Source organism: Phalacrocorax carbo, chromosome 28 (assembly GCF_963921805.1).
Source record: "Phalacrocorax carbo chromosome 28, bPhaCar2.1, whole genome shotgun sequence".
Taxonomy (NCBI): Eukaryota; Metazoa; Chordata; class Aves; order Suliformes; family Phalacrocoracidae; genus Phalacrocorax; species Phalacrocorax carbo.
Genome location: NC_087540.1, coordinates 600,721 through 625,803, shown reverse-complemented (window position 1 = coordinate 625,803; position 25,083 = coordinate 600,721). Strand labels below are relative to the sequence as shown.

The 25,083-nt window shown below is 60.7% G+C and overlaps 3 protein-coding genes across 4 annotated transcripts; 1 reads left to right on the top strand and 2 right to left on the bottom strand.

Moving 5' to 3' along the window:
* Positions 1-28: 28 nt before the first annotated feature.
* On the bottom strand, positions 29-3,697 carry SCAMP3 (secretory carrier membrane protein 3). Its single transcript, XM_064475396.1, has 9 exons — positions 3,538-3,697; positions 3,388-3,462; positions 3,173-3,301; positions 2,956-3,076; positions 2,726-2,854; positions 2,374-2,533; positions 1,840-1,941; positions 1,614-1,731; positions 29-1,469 (listed from the first exon to the last, which is right to left on the bottom strand). The coding sequence occupies exons 1-9, from the start codon at positions 3,583-3,585 to the stop codon at positions 1,323-1,325; spliced, it is 1,029 nt and encodes a 342-aa protein (XP_064331466.1). The 5' UTR covers positions 3,586-3,697; the 3' UTR covers positions 29-1,322.
* A 2,065-nt stretch (positions 3,698-5,762) lies between these two features.
* On the bottom strand, positions 5,763-14,601 carry CLK2 (CDC like kinase 2). Of its 2 annotated transcripts, none has more exons than XM_064475387.1 (13): positions 14,409-14,601; positions 12,615-12,784; positions 12,206-12,440; positions 10,354-10,450; positions 9,940-10,006; positions 9,423-9,539; positions 9,020-9,186; positions 8,450-8,544; positions 7,945-8,074; positions 7,490-7,572; positions 7,152-7,231; positions 6,842-6,932; positions 5,763-6,421 (listed from the first exon to the last, which is right to left on the bottom strand). In XM_064475387.1, exons 2-13 carry the CDS (start codon positions 12,782-12,784, stop codon positions 6,239-6,241), a joined length of 1,515 nt encoding a protein of 504 aa, XP_064331457.1. In that variant the 5' UTR covers positions 14,409-14,601; the 3' UTR covers positions 5,763-6,238. The 2 variants fall into 2 exon arrangements, with proteins under 2 accessions (XP_064331457.1, XP_064331458.1); XM_064475388.1 differs by having other exon boundaries at positions 10,354-10,447.
* Positions 14,602-14,777: 176 nt separating this feature from the next.
* HCN3 (hyperpolarization activated cyclic nucleotide gated potassium channel 3) lies at positions 14,778-24,985 on the top strand. The gene is made up of 8 exons (XM_064475374.1): positions 14,778-15,380; positions 17,950-18,379; positions 18,534-18,695; positions 19,189-19,407; positions 19,875-20,021; positions 20,124-20,364; positions 20,989-21,153; positions 21,642-24,985. Exons 1-8 carry the CDS (start codon positions 15,061-15,063, stop codon positions 22,784-22,786), a joined length of 2,829 nt encoding a protein of 942 aa, XP_064331444.1. The 5' UTR covers positions 14,778-15,060; the 3' UTR covers positions 22,787-24,985.
* Positions 24,986-25,083: the final 98 nt, after the last annotated feature.

Sequence of the window (25,083 nt, the reverse complement as noted above, 5' to 3'; positions counted from 1 at the left end):
TCCCGCTCCCCTCTGCAGCGCACGGGGACACGGAGCAAAACTTCATTTATTCCTTAAATAAAAGCCGGAGGCAGCTTGACCTCGGGCACAGCAACAGCCGAGGGGCCGGAGCAGGGGCCGCCGCCGCCCCCACCGGCGCCAGCCCCCGCGGCGGACCGGGGCCGAGCCGCGGCTGCGAGGGGATGAAGGCACGAACCTCCCCGCCAGCCCCGGAGCCGCAGGGCCAAACCCAGGAGCATCAGGGAGGAGATGGGGCAAAGCAGAACTCATGAGGTCCGTCCCAGGGGTCCCGGAGGGCGCTGGCACAGGGGAGCGAGGATACCAGGGGCTAGCAGGGACACAGGGCACACACACGGGGACTGGCACAGCCCCCCAAGAAGGGAGAACGGCAAAGGCCCCTGAGGAAGGGGCAGGTTCTGGGTCAAGTGCCAGGGAGGGAAGGGGTCCATGGCCCCAGGGCAGTCAGAGAAGGGAAAGGCTGTTGCCCCCACCTTGCTGGAGCCAAGGAGTGTTAGGGGGTACCAAGAACCCTCCCAAGTGCCCAGGCCAGCTTTAGGGTCCCCATGTGCCAGCAACAGGTGGCTGTGGCCGGGCACTCAGACTGAAGGCAGGGAGCCCCACATGCACCCCTGCTGCCTGTCCCAGCCCTGCTCTATCCCCGTGCCTGGAGCAGGCTCAGCCCAGCAAAGAAGAGAGGGAGAGGATGGGGAGAGGGACCAGAGGGGGGGCTGCCTCCAAGCTCAGCACCCTGGGGCCAGAGCCAGCCCCAGCCTCCCAGAACAAGCCCCTGGTGGGGAAGACGGTGACAACTTTCTTGGCAAAGAATCAGGTCCCACATCAAAGGGAAGGCAGGCAAAAGCCTCCAGGGAAGAGCCAGCCTCTGCCTGCCCTGGGGCCGGGCACACAGGCGAACCCTTCGTGCCCCAGGGCATACAAGTGGCATCACCAGGTGGGGAAACAGGAGAGCCCTGGCCAACACAGGGAAGGTGAACAGCCGCTTCAGTCCCTGTCACACATCTGGAGGAGGCTCCTGGTGCTGGAAGGGAGGGCAATGACAGGCGCAGGGCTTGGCCACAGCATGTCCCAACCCTCTCCTTCCCCAGCCCACTGAGGGAAGGGCACCAGCACAAACCAGAACAGCCTCCATCCGTGAGGAAAGGGGTTGCAGCAGCAGACAATTCAAGCACCAGCACTTCCAAGCTGGGATGAGGCAGCCTCTGACAGCTGATGCAGACACATAGGGATCCAATGAAAATGCAACTTGGACTTCCTCTTCCTTAGAAAGGGCCCACGTGCAATGAGAAGCCAGGGCCCCCGCCCCGCTAGGGTGCCCGGAAGGCATTGGTGGCAGCACCCGCAGCAGCGTTGGCTGCTGCGGTGCGCACTGCCTGGTTGGAGAAGACCCCCGCAGCAAACTCCTCCTGTGCTTTCTGGAAGCTGGCGCCTGTCCGGCGGTACAGAGAGTGGATCTGGAAGGGAGGGGCAAGCTCAGGGTCAGCATGCCGGCCCCATTCCAGGCCCCCAGTGAACACAGCTGTGCCCCCATGCCTGCCATAACCCACCCTCGCCCTCCCAAAGGGCTGCTCTGCCCCCGAGGTTTGATCCAAACTTACCTTTTTCAGCATAATGATGCCCAACACAGCCACTGCTGTGAAGAACAAGGACACCAGGATCATCATCACGGCCACGGCTGTGTTCTCCCGCAGTGCTATCAGGCTTAATATCCAGCCACTGCAAAACAAGAGGCAGTTGCCCACACATTCCCTCTTCCCCACCCACCTCCTCCCATTCCGGGGTACCGGGCTGGCCAGGGCTCCCCAGTGTCAGCACAACGCTCACCTGAATCCCCAGTTTGGTATGCCAATTGCCTGCAGCACGTACATCACATTCTGGGCAAAGAAGACGAAGAAGAAGACAAAGAAGTTGAACGAACTGTCACTCCTGGGAGAGAGAGACAGGTGAAGTTAGGCCACAGAATACAACTCTCAAACCTTCCTCAAAGCAGGGGACATAGGCAAACACGCAGGCCCCAGAGGTGCAGCCACTAGACTTAAGGCAAGAAGAAATCCAAGGAAGAGGCATAAGGCAGTGCAGGGATCTCCAACAGCAAGGTCCATGGGAAAACATGTTCTTGTCACCTCCTTAGAAGAGCCCCATCCGAAGCAAAGTTTGCTGCTCAGCCAACAGCTCAGTGCAGAATCACCACATCCCACAGACCCAAAGGCCACAAAAGGAGCTGGGACACCATCGGTGCTGCACTCGGGGCGAGGGCCTGTTCTACCAAGCAGCCCAGTCTCCCCAGCTTCAAGCTCCAGCCTTGCAGCCATCCCACCCCACCGCTTCGCTGGCCTAGGAGCTCAAGTAGATACACACCTGAAAGCTTTGTACATCGGTCTGTACCAGCAGACAAAGGAGCAGGGCGTGTAGAGGAGAGCCCAGAGAATGGAGAGGCCAAACCCAGAACCGGACGAGGGCTCCACACAGAACCAGGCCAGCGAGGACAAAAAGTTCAGGAAGAGAGCAATGGTGCTGGCTGAGAGAGAGGACATCGGTCAGGCAACCCGAGTGAGGGTCCCCCCTCCCCACACCAAGGGCTCAGCCCCCGAGACCTGGCACCACATGTTAACCACAGCTTCTCCAGAGCAGCAGCATTCACTCACACACAGGACACCTGTTCCTCTATCTCCTCCCAGGATCTCCCCTTAGATTTCCCTCCCAAACTCACCCATCCAGAGGTAATACATGGTAGAAACAGTCTTCTGGAAGTCAGCAGGGATCTCCACGGGGATGTCTTGGTAGAAGCAAGGCTTCACTGGGCAGAAGGATGGCAACGGGGGCCAGTTGTTCAGCCTCGCTGCAGAGGGAAGGAGGTGAGGAGAGGGCAGCAGCGCCCGCGCGGGGGGGGCCGCGGGGAAGCCGGCCGCCGACCCTCCCCTGCCCCGCAGGGCCACTCACTTGCGGTGCCGCCGAGGGCCGCGTTCTGCAGCTCCCTCTCCCGCCGGTCCAGCTCCTCCGCTTTCCGGTTCAGCTCCTCCTGCCGCTTCAGCAGCTCAGCCGTGGCGGCTGCCGCCGAGGCCTGCGGGGGGAACAAGTCCCTGGGGCTCCCGCCTCCTCCCCCGGCGCAGCCCGCCCCGCGGCGGCCGAGCGGCTGCCTCCCCCCCCCGCCCCGTACCTGCGTGCCGTAGGAACCGTAGTTCCGGGGCTCCGTGGGGCTGCCTTTGCGCGGGGGCTGCGCGGCCGCCTGCGGCGGGAACATGCCGGGCGGCGGAGCTGCCGACGGGGCCTGGTACGGCGGCGGCGGCTGGGGGAAGAAGAGAAAGGCGGTGAGACGCCGCTGGCCGCGAGGGAGGCCCCGGCCGCCGTGAAGCGGCCCGCCCGCCGCCTTACCGCGTCGCTCTCAAAGGGGTTGTAGGCATCCAGCGCCCGCTCGGGGCCGGGCCGGGGCTGCACCATCGCGGGGTCCTGCAAGAGACCCGGCCGCTGTGAGGCGGGGGCCGAACCTGCCGCTGCCGCCGCCCCTCCCTAGCCGGGACGTACCTGGAAGGGGTTGTCCGGGAGCACCGCGGGGCTGCCGTACTGGGCCATGGCCGGACCGGGACCGGGACCGGGACCGGGACCGGGACCGCCGCCTCAGCCGCTCAGCCGCTGCGCCCCTCCCCGCCGCCGCCGATTGGCCGCCGCCCCGTGACGTCATCGGCACCGCCTGCGGCTCCGGGGTGCCCCACTGCAGGGGGCCTCTGCGCACGCGCGGGGCCGGGCCGGGCCGGGGCGACCATGTGATGTGGCCACATGTCCGAGAGTCACGTGCCGGCCCATCCTTTCCCCCCCCCCAGCGCAGGGCCCGCCGGGAGCGCGTCCCCATGGCAACAGCGTCCCCATGGCAACGCCGGGCCGGGCCCGGGCCTCGCCGCCGACCGGGCCCGGGCCTCGCCGCCGAGCGGGCCCGCCGCGTACCTCCTGGTCCCCGGTGTCTCAGCCCAGGGCCGGGCCTCCACGTCCCCCCGGCTCGCCTGCCATGCCCCGCCGGGTTCCGGGTGCCCCGCCCAGGGCCGGCTCCTCCACGCCCCTGTGGCTCAGTTCAGCGAGGCCTACTACGGCAGCCCGCCCCTCCCGCACGTCCCCCCGAGGCCTCACGCCCAAACCCCTCGCTGGGACCGCGCCTCTCACCGGGGCGGCCGCGGGGCTGTTCGCCTCCGCCCGCACGGACCACCCCGCAGGCTTCACCCTCGGGGAGGTCATCGACAGGGGTGCAGCAGAGCAGCTGTTTCGCTGAGCCCACCTGAACCATCCATACCACAGACTCCATGGAAATAAAACAGGGAAGAATTCGTGGCACAACAAGCGGCTTGGGGAATTCAACTTTTGTGCCTCCTAGACCAGTTACTTGTAGGGATCCTTGATGCTGACAACTACCAGCTGCATGTGGACAGCCTACTGATACCCCTCCCAAACAGGGACTCCTCACCACCCTGAGGGCAGCACAGGACATCTATCCATACCTGTCTCTAGTTCCCATCCCAGCCTTCAGTGCTTAGCAGCAACTGTACCTCCGCTAAAAACATTCTTCAGCCTCTGAACACAGACTTACGAAGTTACACAGATTTGCAAGCTCCCACTTCAGCCCAGGCAGCTGGAGCCTCAGGTGCTCTCCACTGGGAAGGTAAAAGCTGTGGATTCAGGTTTTGGACACCAATGTGGGTCATTTTTTTAAGTCTGAGACAGATCACAGGTATTATATGGTCAATCTAGTTCCCACACTCACCCAGGGGATGGCTGAACATGCAGCAGGGCATGGTCCTCCCCTGCTGTCGTTCCCCGGCACACACCACCAGGCTGGCTGCTGCCTAGCTGAGCAATACTGCAGGAAGCAGGTGAATGCTTCCAGCCCAGTCTCTAAGTTAGGATAACAAGCTTGTGAAGATGATGCAATGTCACCCCTCCTAAGACTCCCTCACACTAACTCCAGGTGAAGCCAGACTTTTCCTTTGTCCCTCTGCACGATGACAGTCTGCCGCAGATGGACGGTGCCACAGCAAAGCAATAAGCTCCTGCAGAACAGACCATGAGCATGCCTGCTCTGTTTCTCCCCCTCTCTACAGCAAGACTCTCCCAGACTCGCTAGCAAAGCATCTACACAGAGCTGCCATCAGGTCTGAAACATCCCCAGCAGTGCCCATGGAAAAGTCCAAGCCGAGGTCCCAGCGTCGCTGCAGAGCTGGTGAGACAAAAACAGAGACAGACACCAGGGTACTCACGACAGCTGACTGTGGGCACCTGACACCTGCTTTCCAACAGCCAGCACTAGTAGCCAGCACTCCACCCTGGCTAGGGAGCAAGAGGTTTCTCTACTAATAACACTTATCTTGAAGTACCTACTGCCCTCCTTTACCTGTATCCCACCCCAACACTGGTCACAGGGCATGATGAAGGGGCCAGCTTGTGTTTTGCTGCACCCCCTTCCCCTGCCACAACCGGCTCAGAGCCAGCTCCAGCCCTCAGAGGACCAAAAGCAGCTCGTACCCAGTGCAAGCTCAGGCACTAGGCCAGCAGCCAAGCTTGGAAGGAGTGGTGCAGGTGGATAGAGCTAGCTTCATTACTGAAGGTTCCCAGACCAGGACGCTCCTTTCACCGCCACCCAAGAAGAGGATGCGCTTTCCTTCCTTCTGCAGGGTGCAGCATACAGCCACTGCGCATCAGGAGCACAACTGACCAGCAGAAGAGCCCCAGGAGGGGCTGCTGCTGGTCCAAACCCAGACCAGGTGGTTTATTCACTTCATATTTATTTTTCCACAAAGACTGTACAAAATTTTTATAAAACTCTGGTGTGGGGATGGGCTATGACATTGATCCAAAAAAATAATTCCCATGCAGTCCCACCAGTTCCATAACTTACAAGGAAACAGATAAGCTACAGAGAGCTGCGAGTCCTGGAGTATTTACACCGAGGAGGGTAGGGGAGAACAGGAGACAAAGCAACACGTGAACAGAGGTATTTACAATATGGACATACAGGCCCCCTCACCTCATGATAATGGCAGCAGCAACAGCAGGAGGTTGGGCCTGTGGTGCTCAGAGGCCAATATAGAATATGGGCTATTTACAGTATCTCACATATTAACAGCTTTACAAACATGTCCAGGCAGTTCTCATGTATAAAAAAAAGCACCAAGTGTCTGAATAGAAATCACACAGGCCTCCACGGGGGCTAGAATCTGAGGGCAGGCTGGCACCTGTGGCATCACCGGCTGATGTCCCTGCTAGAGTCCCACATTTTTGTGCTCGGCTCCATCTCCAACATGTCAAAGAAGGGGTGCTTGAGGGCTTCGGCCAGGGTGATGCGCTTGGACGGCTCATACTCCAGCATACTCTCAATGAGGTCGAAAAGGCGGTGATGGTCCTCAGCCTCGGAGGTCAGGTATCGCTGGGGAGACGAGGGGGGAGGTTAGAGTCAAGGACACCGGACCCTGTCCCATCACAGTACACTCCGTGGGCTGAACGGCTAAGCTGGGGGAAGGCTGGTTTGTTCAGACTGTCACTCATCCTAGACCTGAACTCTGGGCTGCTTTACCAAGCACGGAACTGCTGAGTTATCACCCCCCCGCCACCTTTCCCAGGCACTTCCTGAGGTCTCCGTGCCCTCCTCCTCCACTTCAGATTAAGCTCAGGTTGATGCAGTCTTCCTAGTCTGTCAGCCAAGGCTCCTTCGGGAAGACACTGGTCTGACCCTTTCGGTGGCCCAACCTTGCCCACAGGAAGAATCTTCACAACTGGGGCAGGCACTAAAGACTCTGCAATGAGACAAGGATAAAGCAACTGGATGCTCCTGCCCACCCTGCCTTACCCGCAGCGGCTTGCAGTTTTCTCTAACATAGCGGCCAGCGGAGGTATTCTCATCCCAGTCCAGACGGCCGTGGTAGAAATATTTCTGTTTCCTGTCAGAGTAAGAGGTGGGAATAGGTTACAGCCAAGAAAAAACATGTTGCAGCAACAGCAGCGTGCCAGCCCTGGCAGCACATGCTACTCAGGACACTGCAGCAGCACAGACAACTGGCTCCGCAGGCTCGATCAAAGCTTGATCCTTCACAGAGCACCACTATACATGAAGCAGGAGGGAGCTGGCAAGCCTGTGGTGCCCAGCCGGCCTTGCTCACCTCGTCTTCCGGATCATCCGAGAAGGAATTGGCCCCAAGATCCTCTCCATCATGGCCAGGTGCTCCCGGTTGTCATGTGTCTGAGAGAGAGAAACATAAAGGGAAGGCATGGAACAGATTCCAGTTGTTCTACCTCCAGCCTTGGGTGTTCCCCAGTTCAGAAACCCTTGCTGGGCAACACCTCGGTCGTCTCTACAAGACTGCAGTGGTGGAGGGAACCCGATCAGTCCCAGAGGCTCCTGGCTGTACTGGGAAACAGCCAGCATCCTCTTTCATCTACATTTTTCACCTCCACTACCCCACAGCTGTGAGGTAGCCACACAGCATACAGTTCTCACCTGAAACAGGGTGAAACCCACATAATACTCAAAGATGATGCAGCCAATGCTCCACACATCACACGGCTGGCTCCAGCCAAGCTCTAAAAAACAACGTTTTTTAAATAAAAGATCTGGTTATGGCCTAAGATCCCAAATCCCTCTCCCTCACCCTTTTAAAAACAAACAAAAACGAACAACTGGAAAAACAATTCCCATTCCAGCCAGGCTCCTGATATGCTCATGACAATATACTGCCCACTTGCTAGCAATGCCAAAACACCAGCTTACAAGTTGCTGACCCTCCCAGAAAATGGATAGTACAGCACATTAAATAAAGCACCCTTCATCTCCCAGGGTAAACCCAGAACAGCTACTGAATGGTGTGGAGACAAAATGCTCCTTAATCCAGCAGAGAGCACCCAGCGCCCTCAAGGCGAACGCCCACCTCTGCAGAAAGACCAAGCGGTACCCACCCAGTATGACTTCTGGGGCCCGGTAATGCCTGGTAGAAACAATTGTGCTGTGATGCTCATGATCAAATGTGGCGCTGCCGAAGTCGACCACTCTGATAGCTGTGCTCTTCACACTCCGCTCATCCCGCTTCTGCGCGAGGGAGAATGGTATCAGTTACTCAGGAGTTTCGAGATGCAGGCTCAGCCCCTTCCTCACACCACCGAGGCTTCACCACCAGGTACCATGGAAGGGAAGGCTTCGGAGGGTACATTAGTGCGGGCACAGCCCTGCAGCACAGCCCCTGAACAAACTCTCACCACCATGCAGGTAAGCCTGTGGTCCTGACGGGTTACTTAAAGACCACACAGGCCGCTCATGCAGGATATGGGCCCTGAACAAGTGCATGAACGTTGTTGGTCAACCCTGTGTCTCCCGGGGCCACGTTCTGACTCCTCCCACCTGCTGATAAGGTCAGGGATACCAAGAACACAAGAGAAGAGCTCTAACACAGGGCAGCGCTGTTACCTTTTCCAGGTTATAGGAGAGTTCGTAGTCAGAGTTCACAAAGAGGATGTTCTCTGGCTTGAGGTCAGTGTGAGTGAGTTTATTGTCATGCAGAACTGAGGAAGCAAACAGAGTTGGGGTGACGGAACAGAAGCAAAGCAAGGCTGCACCCACCCAAATAGCAAACATCATTAATTCAGTTTGCTCATACTGGCACCAGTTTAGCCCACGTTTAGAACTGGGTGTGAAAAGTCAGGCTAGTCCAGGCCAAGATGCTTTGGCAGAAGCATAAAGATTTATCGTACTGATCACCAGAGCATGTGTGTGGAGGTGGATGCTGACGTGCCCTGAGATACTGCCAGCCACACATATCAGAAAACATTACAGTTAGGAAGAGAAAAAGGATTCATTCCAAGCACACATTCACCACTGGAGGGGCGGGAAGGCTCAGTCTCAGAACTGGCATGGTGGCACCACAGCAAAAACTCGCTGCTTTGGGCCACCAGTTGCAGAACTGGCACGGACATTGGGAGCTTCGTGGCTCTCCAGGTCAGTCAAAGACCAGTGGAGGGAAGAGCAGCGAACACTTACATTTCACAGCCTGGCACACCTGGTAGGCCATGTGCCGTACTTGGTGGATGGGATAAGGCAGATAGTTGTTGTCCTTCAGGAAATCAAAGGTGCTGAGCCCCAGCAGTTCGAAGGAGATGCACATGTGGCCATGGTAGTCAAACCAGTCAAACATCCTGACACAAAGACTGAGAGACAAATTCTGATTCAGGACAGATCTGCACGCAACACTCAGCTACATTATCCCTGCGCCAGGCTACTGTCTTCCTTCCTCAGTCTGTACGCCCTAGCAAGCCAATATACCTCCAAAAACTAGCTACAGAGGAATTCAGTCACACAACATCAAGTACCCCCCTCATCCCATCCCTGCAGCTGTGCTAAGGTAATGCTTGCTCTTCCATTTTAACACCAAGAGCACACTCACTTTGTGTTCTCAGGGTCCTTCTCATTGATTTTCTCCAGCACATTAATTTCCAGTCGAGCAGCCTCTTTGTATTTCTCTACGTTTTTTATGATTTTGAGAGCAACACGTGCACCACCCCTGGGGAGAAACAGGAAGAAAGTGCAAGACCACCCCTGAGCTGGGTCAGAGAGCCTGTGCCTGCAAAAAAAGCTTTCCGATCTGGCCTTATCCTGTGAGTTGTGCAGAACAGCCTTCCACCACCCTTGCTCAAGCCAGAAGGCAGCCGTTATTAAGGAGTGTCTGCCAAAGCAGTGCCTTTTCCCTCCTAACAAACTGCCCTGAGGCTTCCCCTGACCCCTCTCCAACACATGGGTGACCCAAGAGGACAAGTGACCAGACCCGCAGGGGAATACTGGAAACCACGAGACTCATTTTCACCCCCAGGCTCCCACGTTAAGCACAAAAGACTCCATTGCCAGCTGCGGTCTCTCTTTTTCCCTCACCACCACATCCCTCCCTGTCCTAGGAGCAGACATACCTCCGGTGATCGATGCACTGCACCACTCTGCCGAATGTGCCCTCCCCTAAGGTGCTAATAATCTCATCTGGGAGGGAGAGAAAGAAAGGAAAGCAGGTGAGAGAGTGAGCACGACCTGGATGCAGCGCATACACAAGGCAGAGGAGAATGCATTGCAACACCTAACCTGCACACAGCTTGAGAGACCGGAGCAGCGGAAGGCTGACACCGGCTGCACAAGGCAACTGCCCTAGTTCCCTGGCACTTCAGCAACAATACAAAATATAAACGTAGCTTTAACAAAAGGGGAAGGAAAAGGAGAGGGTTTCTCTTTAATAAACAATGAAAATAAAATGAAACAGAAAGATAAGACAGATCTGCGACTGCGATGGGAGCTTAACTAGAGAGCTAAATTATGTTACGATTTGGCTGTACATCTTTCTTGTAGCCAGTCGCCGACGCGATAGATCAGATGCCCCTCGTCGTCGTCCTCCACACTCTTGGCCCTTCTGCTGCTCTGTCGACTCCGCTGCTGGCCCAGGCAGACAGGGAATTCATCATTCACCAATCAGATTTTCAAACCAGCGCAGCAGCCAGCGTCACGCATTGGTTGGTTTGGAAATTCACATGGTTGTTTGAGGAGGGGTTGCAGGAGGAGATTCCCAGCCAATTCATACGGCACAGAGGAATATATAACGATAGGGATATTGCAAGGGAACATGTCAAGATACAACACACTAGCTCAGAAAAGAAAAAAACAGTTTGCTTTTCGTTGTAGCAAAAAAAAGAAAAAAAAGAAAAAAAAAAGAAAAAAAGAACCTACAACAGCCCCACCCGAACCAGTGTGAGAGCAGAAATGGTCAGAACAAGGGCTAGCGGAGGGGCAGTGGAAGGGGCCAGCTGCTCTTGCTCCTAGCGGGCCTCAGAGAGGAACGGCACTGGCCTTTGGGTCCTGGGTAAGGCCAAGAGAGCACGCTGAAGCACAACTCTGCAGCCGGGCACTCAGTGCCCGCGGGGAGAGGCTCGCTTCAAGCCCCACGGCAGCCACTGAGGAAAGGCAGCAGAAGGCAGGTGCTGGGAAGTCCTGCACAAGCAAAGGGGCAGGCTGCCCCACACAGGCACTCCCCATCCCATTCCAACAGCCACCCACATAGCTTCCCCCAGCCCCAACACTCAGAAAAAGATGAACTCAGAGATTTCAGAAGCAACTCTTGGTATAACGATCCATCCAAAACCAGAGAGAATTTTTGAGTGACTGCCTGGGGGAAGATGTGACACTTCTTCCTAGACCCTCCCCCAAAGATGCTGATCCTGGAAGAACTAACTTCCAGGAGAGAAGCAGAGGCCCAACAGGGAGTAGGGACAGCCTGGGATGAGGCAGATAAGAGGTTTATGCCAGAGAAGAGAAAATTCCTGCCTTCAGTTCTTCAGCTAAGTTTCCCCACACCTGGGAGCAACCGGCCAGCAGACTTGGGACCCGAATCCAGCCCACAATCCCATCCCTGGACATACAGCCAGAACAGACCAGACAACACTGAGAGCTCCACAGACAGAGCAGAGAACGTGTCTGGGGTCTAACAGAAGTGGAAAGTGAACAGCAGAACAGACAAGAAGAGAAAGCCAGGGACACTGCTGGGGAGAGCCTGTGATGGTTGCTTCCTCCACCTGAATTGATCGGTCCACAAGCTCCTCTCCTTTGCAAAGCCCCTCGCACAACATCCCACGTCAGCTGGGCCCACCCAGAAGGATCCTGCTCTGACATAGGACCTAACCCTCAGAGACGGGGGCTTCCTGCCACAGAACACAGGCACAAACCAGGGACCACAGGGGCCAAGCTGCCTGTCACAGGCAGACCAAGCTCTCTGGGACCAGCATCAGTTAAACGTTTGCTGTATAAACCTCGCACAAAAGACTGCTTGGCTGGGGTTCCTGGACAGCTCTTAACGAGCACCACTGAACAAAAGCAGTGCTCTACAGGGATAAAGGAGCTGAGGACTGCAGCACCACCCCGGGGGACACGCCAGCCTCGTGAGGCACGCTTGTCCTCCCACCTCTGAGCAGGCAACACTAAGAGAGGGTCTGAGCTGCCTGTGCCCAGCTGGCACAGGACAGCCACTGCCAAGGCGCATCAGGATGGTGGACAGGAACTGCTGTCTGCAACAAAGGCTTTTTAGGCATTTCTCAAGTTGAGTCCGAGAGAGCGTTAGAAAGTGAGTTTTCTACTTACCCAGCTCGCCACCTGGGAGAGAAAGGTTACAGGGGAGGCCCAGCACAGCAGGATACTCACCGATGAGGAGCGACTAAAGGACCGGCTGCGGCGCCGCCTCCGCCTGTGCTTACGCCGGCTGCTTTTGCAGCTCCGGTAGCTGCCCTCACGGTCCCGGGAGCGTCGGTACTCGTAGGAATGACGGTACTCAGGTTCATAGTAGGCTTCCCCTCGCTCGCGGCTGTAATCGTTCCGCCGGTAGCTGTCACAGTAACGCCGGTCATAGGCCCTCCTGTCTGCTGAGTGGTCATCGTAGCTAGAGCGGGGAAGCAAGCCAGGGGGAATCAATTACAAACACCGCCTGGGAAGTTACAGCTCAGAGCACACAAGAGAGCAGAGCCCAGGCCACCCAGAAGCTGGGCTGACCACAGCCGCCTCCGGCCAAGAAACACCACAGGGTTCGAGGTCCCGCCTCACCCTGCGGACTCACCTCCTGGATCGAACATGGTAACTGTCTTCCCGACGGTGCCGACGGTCACGCTCACTGCTACTCGATCGTGACCGTGTCCGCCGTCTCTTGTGTTTGCGACTTCTGTAGCGCTCATGATAGCTGCCTCGGCTGCTGCGCTCCGATGAGCGGTACCTTCTAGAGTGAGGCATCTACAGGGACAACAGAGAGTGATGACTTTGTGAGGTAACTGCCAGGGAGAGAAACCAGATCATCAGTGGCCAAGGAGCTGCTAGGGTGAGGAGGAGGGAGGCAATCAGCAGCATGTCTGAGTGCACAGGGGGGATTTGAGAGGGAAGGGACAAACTTGAGACATCCCAGAACCCTGTACGAGAGAGGATGTGACCACCCACAAAGGCTGTGCTTGCTGCATTTCTGTTTTCCAGGTTACTTTCCCCTCTTCACGCCCATCTCTACTGGCCACAGCTCTAGGAGCAGCATTTGCACCTTCAGGGCTTCCACCTTCTCTGTTTAAGCTAACATGCTCCCTAGGAAGGAGAGAAGCACCACCAGGGAGAACTGAGGAAAAGTGAAATGAAGCTCAGGATATCACTGGTGCTTGGCCCAAAGATCTTGCACACCAGTACCGAAGACACCTAAGCGGGCAGCTCCCGAAGAGATGTCTCTGGTTTGCTGCCCAGCAAACAACGTCTACACTTCCCACTGCAAGCAGGGAGCACCCTACAGCAGCTAGGGAGAAAAACCATCCTTTCCACATGCAGCGGAATTACTGAATCCTTGTAGCGGGAAGGTGTGTTCACCTCTACCTCTCTGGGGGGACATGAGAGTTGAGAGCAAAAAGAATACCCCTCGCTATGATGGCACACCGAGGTCCAACCCTGACGTGCCAGTTTGTAGGGTCCCAACTCCTATTGCCAGACCTCACTCCACAACTCTAAGACATTCCCCAAACGTATTTTGGTTCTGAAGCACCAAGCAGCTCAATCTGCCTCATCTCCACAGGCAAACCTGGAGCTCCCTTTGTCCGCAGACCTCCCACTGGCGATTTTCCCCCCACCAAAAGAAACGCTCACACACACCCTGCTGCCCTCCTGCACCCACACCTACACTGACATTACAGGCAGCAAAACCGCCCCTGGTGATACGGTGACCTGGGGGCCGGGGCTCGTTACACCCGAACAAGGCCGGGCCCTGCGGGGCCTCTCACGGTTCCCCCCCCGCCCGAATTCGACGGCTCCGCAGCCGGGTCTCGCTGCGCCCACGGCGGGCACCGAGCGCAGCGCCAGGGCGCCGCTTCCAGCCTCTCATTAAAGGCACCGTGTGAAGGCGACGCTGGCGGCCCGCCAAGGCCGGGCACCGTCCGCACGAGCAGGTGAAGCCCGCACCGCGGCGTTCCGCAGCAGCTCTGGAACCGGTTTGGGGACGATGATGGCGGCCGCGCTCGCTGCCCCGGCTCCGCTGCCGCCAGGCGGGGCCTCCGCCGCGCACAGCGCCGCGCCGAGCGCCACAAACGGAAACACCGGGGCTCGGCCGCGAAGCGAGGGACGGGGCCCACACACCGGAAAAGAGCGAGGCGGCGGGTGGGAAACCTCCCGCCCCCGGGCCCGGCCGCGGCCTCCTCGGGCCTTCCGGCGAGGCCGGCCCCGCCAGCGCGCCCCCCAACCCGGGGAAGGCCCGGGCCGCCAGGCTGCGGCCGCGGCCACGGCCCCGCGAGAAGCCGCCGGCCCACGCCTGCCCCGCACGGACCCGAGCCGCACCCGCCAACCACGGAGGCCGCGGCCTACCCCCGCCCCGCCCCGCCCCGCCGCGCCGCACCGTCCTCGCAGCCAGCCCGGTGCGCTTGTCCCACAGGAAATCCGTGATGGCGGCCGTGGGCCCCCGGGAATCCCGGGCCCCGCTCCAGCTGCTCCGGCTCCGCCGCTCGCCGCCGCGCCCCGCCGCGCCGCGCCGCCGATCCGGGTCCCCGCCAGGCCGCGCGCAGCTCGCCGCGGCGCCGCGCACGCACGCACGCACGCACGACGCACGCGCGCACGCGGTGCGTCACACGGCGCTCGCGGTGGGGCGGGGCCGTGGGCGGGGCCGTGGGCGGGGCGCGGCGCCGGCCGTCGCCCTCGGAGCCCCGCCCGCCCCGCCCCGCCCCGCCCCGCCCGCCGCGGGGTCCCGCGCCGCCGCCGCCGCCGCCGCCCGGGCTTCGCTGCTCGGCGCGCCGCCGCTCCGGTGCCGCCGGCGCCTCCCCGCTGGCGGCGGGGCCCGGCCGCCGCGCCCGCGCCAGGCCGTGCGCAACAGGCAGGCGGCCGGCGGAGCTGTGGGCGCCGGCGAGAGAGAGCGGCCGGTGACCGAGCGGCCGGGGGCGGCGAGCGAGCGCCCGCCCGGGGCCGGGCATGTGCGGCGGGGCGGCGGGCAGGGCGCCCGGGCAAGGGCGTTTGAAGGAAACGTGAGGCGCGGCGGCGGCGGCGGCGGCGGCGGCATGGACGCGGCGCCGGGCCGGAGCCCCGAGCCGCGGGAGAAGCCGCCGGTGCTGGACGGGGAGGCGGCGGGGGCACCCGCGGGGGCGGCGGGCGTCGCCCCGGCCTCGCCGGCGGCGGCGGAGCAGATCGTGGCGGAGGGCGAGGCGGCGGCGGCGGCGGCGGCGGGCACGTTCGTGCAGCGGCAGCTCGGGGCCATGCTGCAGCCCGCCGTGAACAAGTTCTCGCTGCGCATGTTCGGCAGCCACCGGGCCGTGGAGATCGAGCGGCAGCGGGTGAAGTCGGCCGGCGCCTGGATCATCCACCCCTACAGCGACTTCAGGTGGGACCCGGGCCCCGGCCCCGGGGCCGCCGCCCCGGTGCCGCCGCCCCGGCCCGGCCCCGCGCGGCGCCGCTGTCCGTGGTGCTGAGCGCGGCTCCGCCGCCCGGCCCGGCCCGGCCCGGCCCCGCCGCCGGCGGCCGTCGGGGCAACAAGTGCCGGGCGCCGGGGCTCCGCACCGGGCCCGAGGGACGCGGCTTCCCACCGCAGCCGGGCAAGCCGCCGCGGGGCCGGTCCTCCCTGGGGCCGCGCTGCCCCAGCCCCTTCCTCATCCTCGGGTTATCCCGTGCCCGGCCCCACGGCGAGCACAGACCGCCTTCATCTGCCTCAGCCCCTCCCCGGGCCCCCGCACCCCCGGGCCCTTGGGGCTCCCGCTGGGCCGGAGCAGCCCAGCCGAGCCGGGGATCTCCGCTGACCCAGTCCGGGTCCTGTCTTTGCCTTCTTGCAAAGCTTCCCCCCACTCCTTCTTGACGGTGTTTTTAATTTCCACGCCCGGTGAGGAGCTGTGCCGTCCCCACAGGGACACGGGCCCCACGAGGGGCCCACGGGGCCTGCCCAGCACGGGCTCCCTCTCCACAGCCCGGGCAGCCGCTGGAGGAGGGCAGGGCGCCCAGCGAGGGGACGGGCCTGGCTCGCAGTGTCACCGGGATCACAGGGAGAGCTCAGGGACAGATGATATGGGAGGAACTGGGTGTCACGGGGATGTTGAGTCATATAGGGTGGGCTTTCTCTACGGGGGATGAAGCTGCCAGGCAGTCATCTCCCGCAGTAAGCTGTGACACAGCCGATGTCCCCAGCCTGGTGAGGCACCCTGGAGCAGGGCCGGCACCCACTGTGGGTCCCCGGCACCTGTAGCCAGCTCCCCTCACCACTGGGCCCCAACCTCCCACGCGTGCCAGTTCCCCCACGCTGCTCCAGCACGACACCGAGGGCTGCGAGCCCTCCAAGCCCTTTTCCTGGAAAAGCCGCCCCAAAGTTTGTGAGCCTGAGCTTGGCAGGAGTAGCTTGCGCAGCCAGTGCCCTGTGCTGAAGGTGACATGAAGTGAGCTGGCAGGTGGACAGCTGGTGGGATTACGCCGGTGTTTATCCCTTTATGGGGATACATAAAGGCCACCGAGATCAGGGCCCTGCACGTTCAGCCTGACACAGTAAAGGACAGGTCCTGCCCTAAAGAGCTTAAGCCTAAATCTGAATCAAGTGCTCCCGGTGGGTTCAGGCAGCTACGGGGGCAGGCAGTTTCCCTGCTCCGTGCACAGCGTTTCTCAGGGCAGTGTTGGGGTGCAGGAGGCGATCTCCTTGCCTGTCCCAGCAAACCTTGGCCATGGACAAGGAAGTGCTAATTTGTGTGAGGCTCCTCGCCCTGGGGCAGTTCTTCTTCCTGCCAGGCTCTGGGGCCCTTGCCTCAACCGTGATGCCACAACTTCTCCTCCCTCCTCTTCCTCACCACCTGCAGAAAGCCTGGTGCCTGCACCCCACTGAGGATGCAGGGTATGAAACACCCGCAGGCTTCTTGTCATGTGCAAAAACCAGTTTGGATCCATGAGGCACAAAGGGTTGCCCTGAGGTCACCTGTGGAGATTCAGATCTGTACCCACAACCAGGGCCGGGGCTCACAGGGGCACACGAAGGCGGGAGCTGTACTTGCTTTGCCAGGCACCTGTAAGGACTTTGAGTGCGGAGCCTGGGAGTCCACCAAGCTGTTGCAGGAGCCATTGCAGGCCTCCTGAAGAAAGGCATTACACGCGTTTGTATGAAGATTGAAAACATCCCCGCCACATTTGCATGTGAATGGGGATGCTGAATTTCATGGCATAACCAAATGCTAATCAACTGCTCTGCCTGCTGTCTCCTGGCTTTTCTTCTGAAGCCTCTCAGAAAAAGGAGGTGGATCAAGGTGTCCTGCAGGCCCTGGCCTGTGTTGCTGCTGCCCAGTGCTCGTGAGCAGCCCCTCTGGGGCTAGATGTGTTCTTCCCACCTTCCTCATGGTGATGGCACTTGTCTGTCCTTGCTTGGCTGCTGCCTGGCTCGCCTGTGATGCAATCCCGACTGCCTCCCAGGCCCCCAGGTCCCTTGGACGCCTCAGGAGCTTGGCACTTGGTTTGCATAACCAGCAAAGCTTATTCTAAATCCTGCTAAGCCAGTCTGGGTGGTGGCAGGGAGCTGGTGGATGACGGGGAGCAAAGCCCACATCCTCCCTGAGTTTTCCACAGGGCAGATATCAGGTTTGGGGTAGGAGCATATGTGTGCATGCATTGCCATGCCATGAGGAGAGGGAGGAGCGATGGCCAAACTCCTTGAGCTACAGCAATCCTACACACACAGGGTGATGTTTGCTCCCCCAGACCCTCAAGAGCTGGTGCAGAATTGCTCCTCTCGACATATATATACTTGCATGCATCCCAGCCAAGCAGAAGGGTCTTAGTCACATGTGTGGGCAGGCACGTGTGTGTGTGCCCTGAGTGCTTGTCTCTCCGCATTGTGTTGGACCCTGGGTTTGTTTTCTAACTGCCTGTGTCCTGCCTCTCCCCACTTCTCCCTGCCCCATTCCATCCCCCACGCTCCCTCCCTGCAGGTTTTACTGGGACCTCATCATGCTGCTCCTGATGGTGGGGAATTTGATCATCCTGCCTGTGGGCATCACCTTCTTCAAGGATGAGAACACCCCTCCCTGGATCGTTTTCAATGTGCTTTCGGACACTTTCTTCTTGGCTGACCTGGTGCTGAACTTCCGGACAGGCATTGTGGTGGAGGACAACACGGAGATCATCCTTGACCCTCACACCATCAAAATGAAGTACTTGAAGAGCTGGTTCCTGGTTGACTTCATCTCCTCCATCCCGGTTGACTACATCTTCCTCATCGTTGACCTGGAGACCCAGGTGGATTCTGATGTCTACAAGACGGCCCGGGCCTTGCGCATCGTCCGCTTCACCAAGATCCTCAGCCTGCTGCGCCTGCTCCGCCTCTCGCGCCTCATCCGCTACATCCACCAGTGGGAGGAGGTGAGAACCCCTTGGGGGTCCAAGGCCCCTGCTCAGGGTCACAGCCAGGTCAGGGATCCCTGGCTGTGGGGTACGGCTGGCTGGAGGGCAGGGGTTCAGAAGGCTGATCTAGGAAAAGAGTTTCTCTGCAGCTCCACTCCCACCTCTTCCCCAGATCTTCCATATGACGTACGACCTGGCCAGTGCTGTGGTGAGAATCTTCAACCTCATCGGCATGATGCTGCTGCTGTGTCACTGGGACGGCTGCCTCCAGTTCCTGGTGCCCATGCTGCAAGACTTCCCCGAGGACTGCTGGGTCTCCATCAACCACATGGTGGTGAGTGCCCCAGGAAGGGGCGATGCCAGCTGCGCGTCTACAGGGGCGGGGGAGGATTTGGTTACACATCTCATACTCTAAGGCTGGAGCTGCCTGGATCCATGTGCTGCGGAGCAGCATCTCTGATCACAGCCCTGCAACAGCAATGGGATGGGGCAGAGTGAATCTCTGCATCACCTTCCCATCTCAGTCCTCCTTGGCTGCCGCTGGAGTTGGAGCAGTCAGAGGAATCCCTCATGCCCTTCCGGGAGGGAACAGGGCAGTGGGGCTTCTGCCTCCTGCCTCAAGCAAGGGCTGGTGCAGGCTCAGGGCTCTGCACAGTCCCCAATGCCTCCCCCTGGAGCAGAGCTCTGCCCTTTGGGCTTGGACATGTCAGAAACCTTTTCCTCGCTGGGCCTCTGGACTCCCTGGCTCTGGGGAGGGGGGATCTGGGGGGTTCAACCCAGCAGCTCCTTCCGACAGAGCCCCAGCGCTGCTGTTCCTTCGTCTGCAGAACGACTCCTGGGGGAAGCAGTACTCACATGCCCTGTTCAAGGCCATGAGCCACATGCTCTGCATCGGCTACGGCCAGCAGGCGCCTGAGGGCATGACCGACGTCTGGCTCACGATGCTGAGCATGATCGTGGGGGCCACCTGCTACGCCATGTTCATCGGCCACGCCACTGCCCTCATCCAGTCGCTGGACTCGTCCCGGCGCCAGTACCAGGAGAAGGTCAGCAGGGTGGGGTAGTGAGTGCCTGAGTACTGGGGGAAGGAGCCCTGGCACAAGTGGGTCCAGCTCCAAAACTTGCTCAGCATGGCCTGCCCTGCGCTGCAGGTTCCTGCCCTGATCTCTGCCCTTGCCACTCACCCAGGGGGTGTGGGACTTCGGTCAGGCTGCCCATGTGGATAGAGATGCCCCATTCGTGATGCTGGGGTTTGCCCTAGCATAGTGAGGCCCCCATCCTCACCTCTGCCCCAGGACCCTCTGCACCCTGAGAGCACAGGGATCTTGCCCTCCACCTTAGAGGTGGCCTTTAGGATAGGGCCCTGGAGCAGGGGTGGCTGGATCTCAGCTCTGGCAGCAGTTGCTTCTCACCGCCAAGGAGAGGGAAAGCATTGGCTGGCAGCGCCGCCAGCCTCTGGTGTGATGCAGCTTGTTTCAGCGCAGCCCCTTGTGGCTCTGCCTTGTTCCCACAGTACAAGCAAGTGGAGCAGTACATGTCATTCCACAAGCTGCCTGGGGACACGCGCCAGCGGATCCATGAGTACTACGAGCACCGCTACCAGGGCAAGATGTTCGACGAGGAGAACATCCTGGGGGAGCTCAGTGAGCCACTCAAAGAGGTACAGGCAGGCCCCCCAGTGCTGGTGACTTGGGGAGGGGGGTCGGTGCTTGCTGGGGTCGGGCTCGGCGATGTCGCCGCTGACCTGCTCCTCACCCCGCAGGAGATCATCAACTTCAACTGCCGCAACCTGGTGGCCAACATGCCCCTGTTTGCCAATGCGGATCCCAACTTTGTGACAGCCATGTTGACCAAGCTGCGCTTTGAGGTCTTCCAGCCTGGGGACTTCATCATCCGCGAGGGCACTGTGGGCAAAAAGATGTACTTCATCCAGCACGGGGTGGTCAGCATCCTCACCAAGGGCAACAAGGAGACAAAGCTGTCCGATGGCTCCTACTTTGGGGGTAAGGATGGGCTGGGGGACGTGGAGAGCAGAGGGGAGACAGAGCTGCCAGGGGGCAGGAGCCGAGGCATCCCTGATGTTTCTGCCTGCTGCACCTTCTGCCCATCCCCTCTTGCCCCAGTGCCAAAGGCTTGGCATCCACCTCACACTGGGCTCTGGGGCTCAGAAGTCCACCACTCTTGTTCTTACGGGATACCTTGTCCAGCAGATTGAATCAGAGACCAGCAGTCAGAGCCCTGAATTCTGGCTGGCTTGGGCAGAGGAGGCATCCACCCACCCTGCCTCCGGCTGGGGAGAAGGGTGACTTAGAGCAGAGCTCCTGAGCCAGTTTATGGGCTACGAGCAAAGGTCTGGGAGAGAAACAAGCCAGGTGAACATATCACCATGCCGAGGGAAGTCTCCATGGCCTGGGGAGGGAGGAAAAGGCTGTGTCTGGCCGAGGGCACGGCCGTGGCTGTCTGAACTCCCGGGTGTGTCTCTCCTCCTGAGTCATGCTCTATTTCTGTGCAGGCTGTGGGAGTGCCGGGCAGTCCTGTCCCCACTCTGGCTGCCATTATCTGGGGAGGCTGTTGGGAGGGGGACGGACAGCTACATCATCCTGACACCCAAACCTGTCTCCCTGCAGAAATCTGCCTGCTGACGCGGGGCAGGCGGACAGCCAGCGTGCGAGCAGACACCTACTGCCGCCTCTATTCCTTGTCGGTGGATAACTTCAATGAGGTGCTGGAGGAGTATCCCATGATGCGCAGGGCCTTTGAGACGGTGGCCATGGACCGGCTGGACCGCATAGGTGAGGAGCAGCCCCTGGGCCCAGCACGGCACCCCAGCCCCATGGGTAACAGCATGATGGACCCTGTGGATCACGGCACCCCAGCCCCATGGGTCCCCAGCAATGAGAATGAGGGGGAGCACAGGGAAGGAACCTGCCTCCAGGATCCTTGTCTTCTCCCAGGCAAAATACGGGCAATGCCATAGGACAGGCTTCCCGAGGGGGCTGTCACCCCCCTACACACTGTCTGTGGCTGGCCAGCTGCTTGTCCTCACCCCTCCCTACCTGTGGAAGACAAGCAGGACCCCAACCTCAACCTGGAGCCAGGGGAGCCAAGACTCTCCTGTTTTGTCTCCTCCCTCTCCCAGCCTGGACCCTCCCCAGGGTCTTGCTTCCCTTTGGCACACTGGTGAGGTTTTACTGTCCCTTCCCCACTGCCACCCTGTCCTCCACGGTGTCCCCAAGAGCCAGCACTCCCAGGGTCAATGACACTGCTGCCTCCCACCCAGGGAAGAAGAACTCCATCTTGCTCCGCAAGCGAGCCGAGCACAGCGCGGGGCCCATGAACAATGAGATGATCCAGCAGATCATGAAGCATGACCAGGACATGGCCCACAACATCCAGGACCTGCAGCAGATGGCAATGGGCCGGGAGCTGAGCAGCAAGCCGGTGATCTGGGAGCCACTGGTGCACGCGCCCCTGCAGACAGCTGCTGCCACCACCAACGTGGCCATTGCCTTGACTCACCAGCACAGCCTGCAGGCTCACATCTTCCTGCCGCCCTCCTCCATCTCCAGCCCGCTCTCACCTGAGGCCACTCTGCTCACAAAGCAAGTGCGCAGGTCCCAGCCCAGCCTGGGGGGCTCCCGGCCCTCCTCCGTGAGCTCCCCGTCAGGGGTGCAGTCCCACCTCCAGACACCGGCTGCTGGTTCGCCTTCCTCCCCCATGGTCCAGTCCCAGGTGCCCCTGGAGAGCGGGGGCCAGAGACCAAGCCATGGGGCACAGCCCCTGCCACGCACGGCGCAGAAGGGGGAGCTGCCACCGGCGGCCAAGCAGCCCCTGGCCGGCTCCCAGCCCCAGCTCTCCAAGTCCCGGGGTGCCTCGGTCTCCACCTCGCTGCTGCAGCAGGCGGCAGGGGCTCCGTCCCCCAGCTCAGAGCAGGCACTGCCAGCGGGCAGAACACTACACTACAGCCTGTCCCGAGCCACCGGCTCCCACATCTCTCTTCTGATGCAGCCGCAGCAGCTGGTAAAGCACAGGAGCATCCAGGGCCTACCTGTGGGGCGGCTCACCCAGGATGTCCGGCTCCTCTCCGCCTCCCAGCCCTCCCTTCCCAACAAAGTGGCCCAGCAAGCTGATGGGAGCTCCCTGCAGCAGGGCAGGAAATCCGCAGGGAACCTGGCCCGCAGATCCTCTCCCTCGGTAGCTGGACTTCTCGCCAAGCCATGTCCGGGGATCCCAGGCCAGCCAGCACACCCGCAGCAGATGCCTTCAGGATCAGTGGCTCAAGCCAGCCACTCTGTGGCGGGAGCGTCCACCCCGCAGTCCCCGGTCTCCGCATCCAGGCAGGCAGCAGGTCCCTCCCACAAGGGCTCTGTGGCCTTCAGCCCCGAGGTGGAAACAGGGAAGCCCAAACTCCCGTCCAACATGTGAGCTCCCGGTGGCACCCGTGCACAGGCAGGAGGGACCCGGGCACCCCAGCTGCACCTGTGGCAGGAGAGCAGAGGCGGCAGGAGAGGCAGAGCACCTGGCGAAGGCCCCCAGCCTCGGCTGCATCAGAGGGAAGATGAGGTGAGAGGTAGCGCCCGGGCATGCGGACTGGCCGCTCCGGGCATGGGGGCACAGCAGGGATGGGTGTGGGGCAACCCCAGAGCTGGACTGGCTGGATGAGGAGGGGGCTCTGCTGCCTGCCCCAGGGCAGGGACCCTGCCTGGGCTCTCCCCTCCTTGCTTCATCACCATCTGTCCTGAGCCCTGCCCTCCTGGGGGCAGCGGGAAGGGTCAGAGCCCTCACCCAAACCCAGCCTCCCTGGGGAGCCCGGCTCCCTGCAACTGCTCCTTGGGGTCCAGGCCCCGCTGCACTCTGCCCTCACACCCCCACGGCCTCTCCTCGGGGCCAGGCCGGTGCTGGCGGCTCCTCCAGCCTCATCCTCTCGCTGCAGCAGGCTCCACATGCTCACCATGATCCTGGGAAGGCTCTGCCCAGCGCCTTCACTTTTTGGGAGAGGAGGGAGAGGCAGCCCCACTAGGGCCCACTGCCGAGCACAGAGTGAGGGGGCTGGAGCCCATTGCAGGATCTCCCTTGGGGCACAGTGGCAGGACCTGGGGGTCCCGGTCAGGGCCCCCCTGGTGTGACGAGTGCCAAGCGGTGGAGCTGGGGGCAGATGGGTCTCCCACTGAGAGGCCCCTGCGTGCCTCTCCCCAACTTCGGGGGGCATCTTGCCTCGGAGATGCTGGGTCCCCGTGGGGTTGGGGTGTGCCACCAGGCAGGGCTCTGCCCCTACACCTGGGTGCTGTGGCCTGGACCTTCGCCATGCTCCGGCAGGGGGGCTGCCTGTGGGGGGACCTGTCTGCAGCTCCTGGGAGGGTGCTGAGCCCAGGCTCTGCTCCCCCCCGCCCTGTGCTGCGGTCCCGTTTCCAGACTGCCTGGAGACACCGGTCACCAGCGCTGCAGCGAGAAAAAGGGTGTCATGAAGAGTTGTCAACCCCGGGCAGCGCCTGGGTGACATGTGGGGCCACGGGGCTGCCTCCCCTCACCCTCCTGGGTCTCCACGCGGGAGGGCAGGGGCCTGGCGTCTCCGCAGTCAACCCACATCACCCCTCCAGAGCCAGTAGTCAGCAATGTGTGTTTGAGTTGTGGCTCTGCTGAGCAGCTGAGCTCTGCTTACAGTGTCGCTTTGGGCCAACTGTGTTAACAGTCCTGGTTAGAGTAGTGTCCCTTCCCGACCCTGCTGCGCTGCGCAAGCTGCTTCCCACTACTGGAGTCAGGAACCATGGCTTGTAGTCGTGCTCCAGAGCCTGGCTGCTGCCAAGCAGGGCCTGCCAAACCCCTGGTGCAGTGGGCGAGGGTCTTGTTCCACACGGTACTTCTTGAAGTGAGGTCTTCAGTTCTCCCCCCTCGTGTTTTGGGACGTCGGGACCAGTCCGGACCGCAGCACTGCGCGGGGAGCCCAGCCTGCGGGGCACAGCAGCCTGGCAGGAATCCCGTCAGTGTGTCCGTTGGAGGGGATATCCAGCACTGCCTTTTTTTCACGGACTTCAACTCCCCTTCCCCACCCCCACCCCCATCCCACTCCATCCCCATGGTCAGTGTCTCCCCAGCAGCCCCTCAGGAAGGGGTCTGCAGCCGGGCCACATAGTCAGACATACCCAGGCTGTGTTTACACTGCGTGATGTAGTTGTTTTAGCGGTCATCCTAGGTGTCCCCCACAGAGCACGCGGGCCAGCCCAGACAGCACTGAGCATGGCTCCGCTTCTGCTGCCTGCACCGCCGGTGCACCCTCCCCATGCCACAGCCCCGTGCCAGGAGCCAGAGCCACCCTGTGCTCCAGTCACCGCCGCGGTGGACCCCTGTCATGAGCTGTGTCAGCTCGTGGCGCCAGCGCCCTGTCCTGGTGGGGAGGCAAGAGGGGCGGCTGGAGGGGCCGGGGGTGCTGGCCGTGCACGTGTGTGTCTCTGCGGCGTGCGTGGGCGCAAGTCTAGCCACCAAAGACCATGATCCTTCACTCTTGCACTCACGGCAGTTGATGTACAGAGCTTGTAGTTTTCATATCGCAGAGAATTTAAAAGCGTTTTTTTATTTTTGGTTGTTGTACATAATGGATTTAAATAATAAAGAGAGATTCTGAGCTGGTCTGGGGGAGCCTCCTTTGGTGCTGCTCACCTGCACCCCCAGCGCCCTGCCCGTGAGGATGGGGGGGGGGGGATGCCGCAGTCCCCTTCCTACTCAAA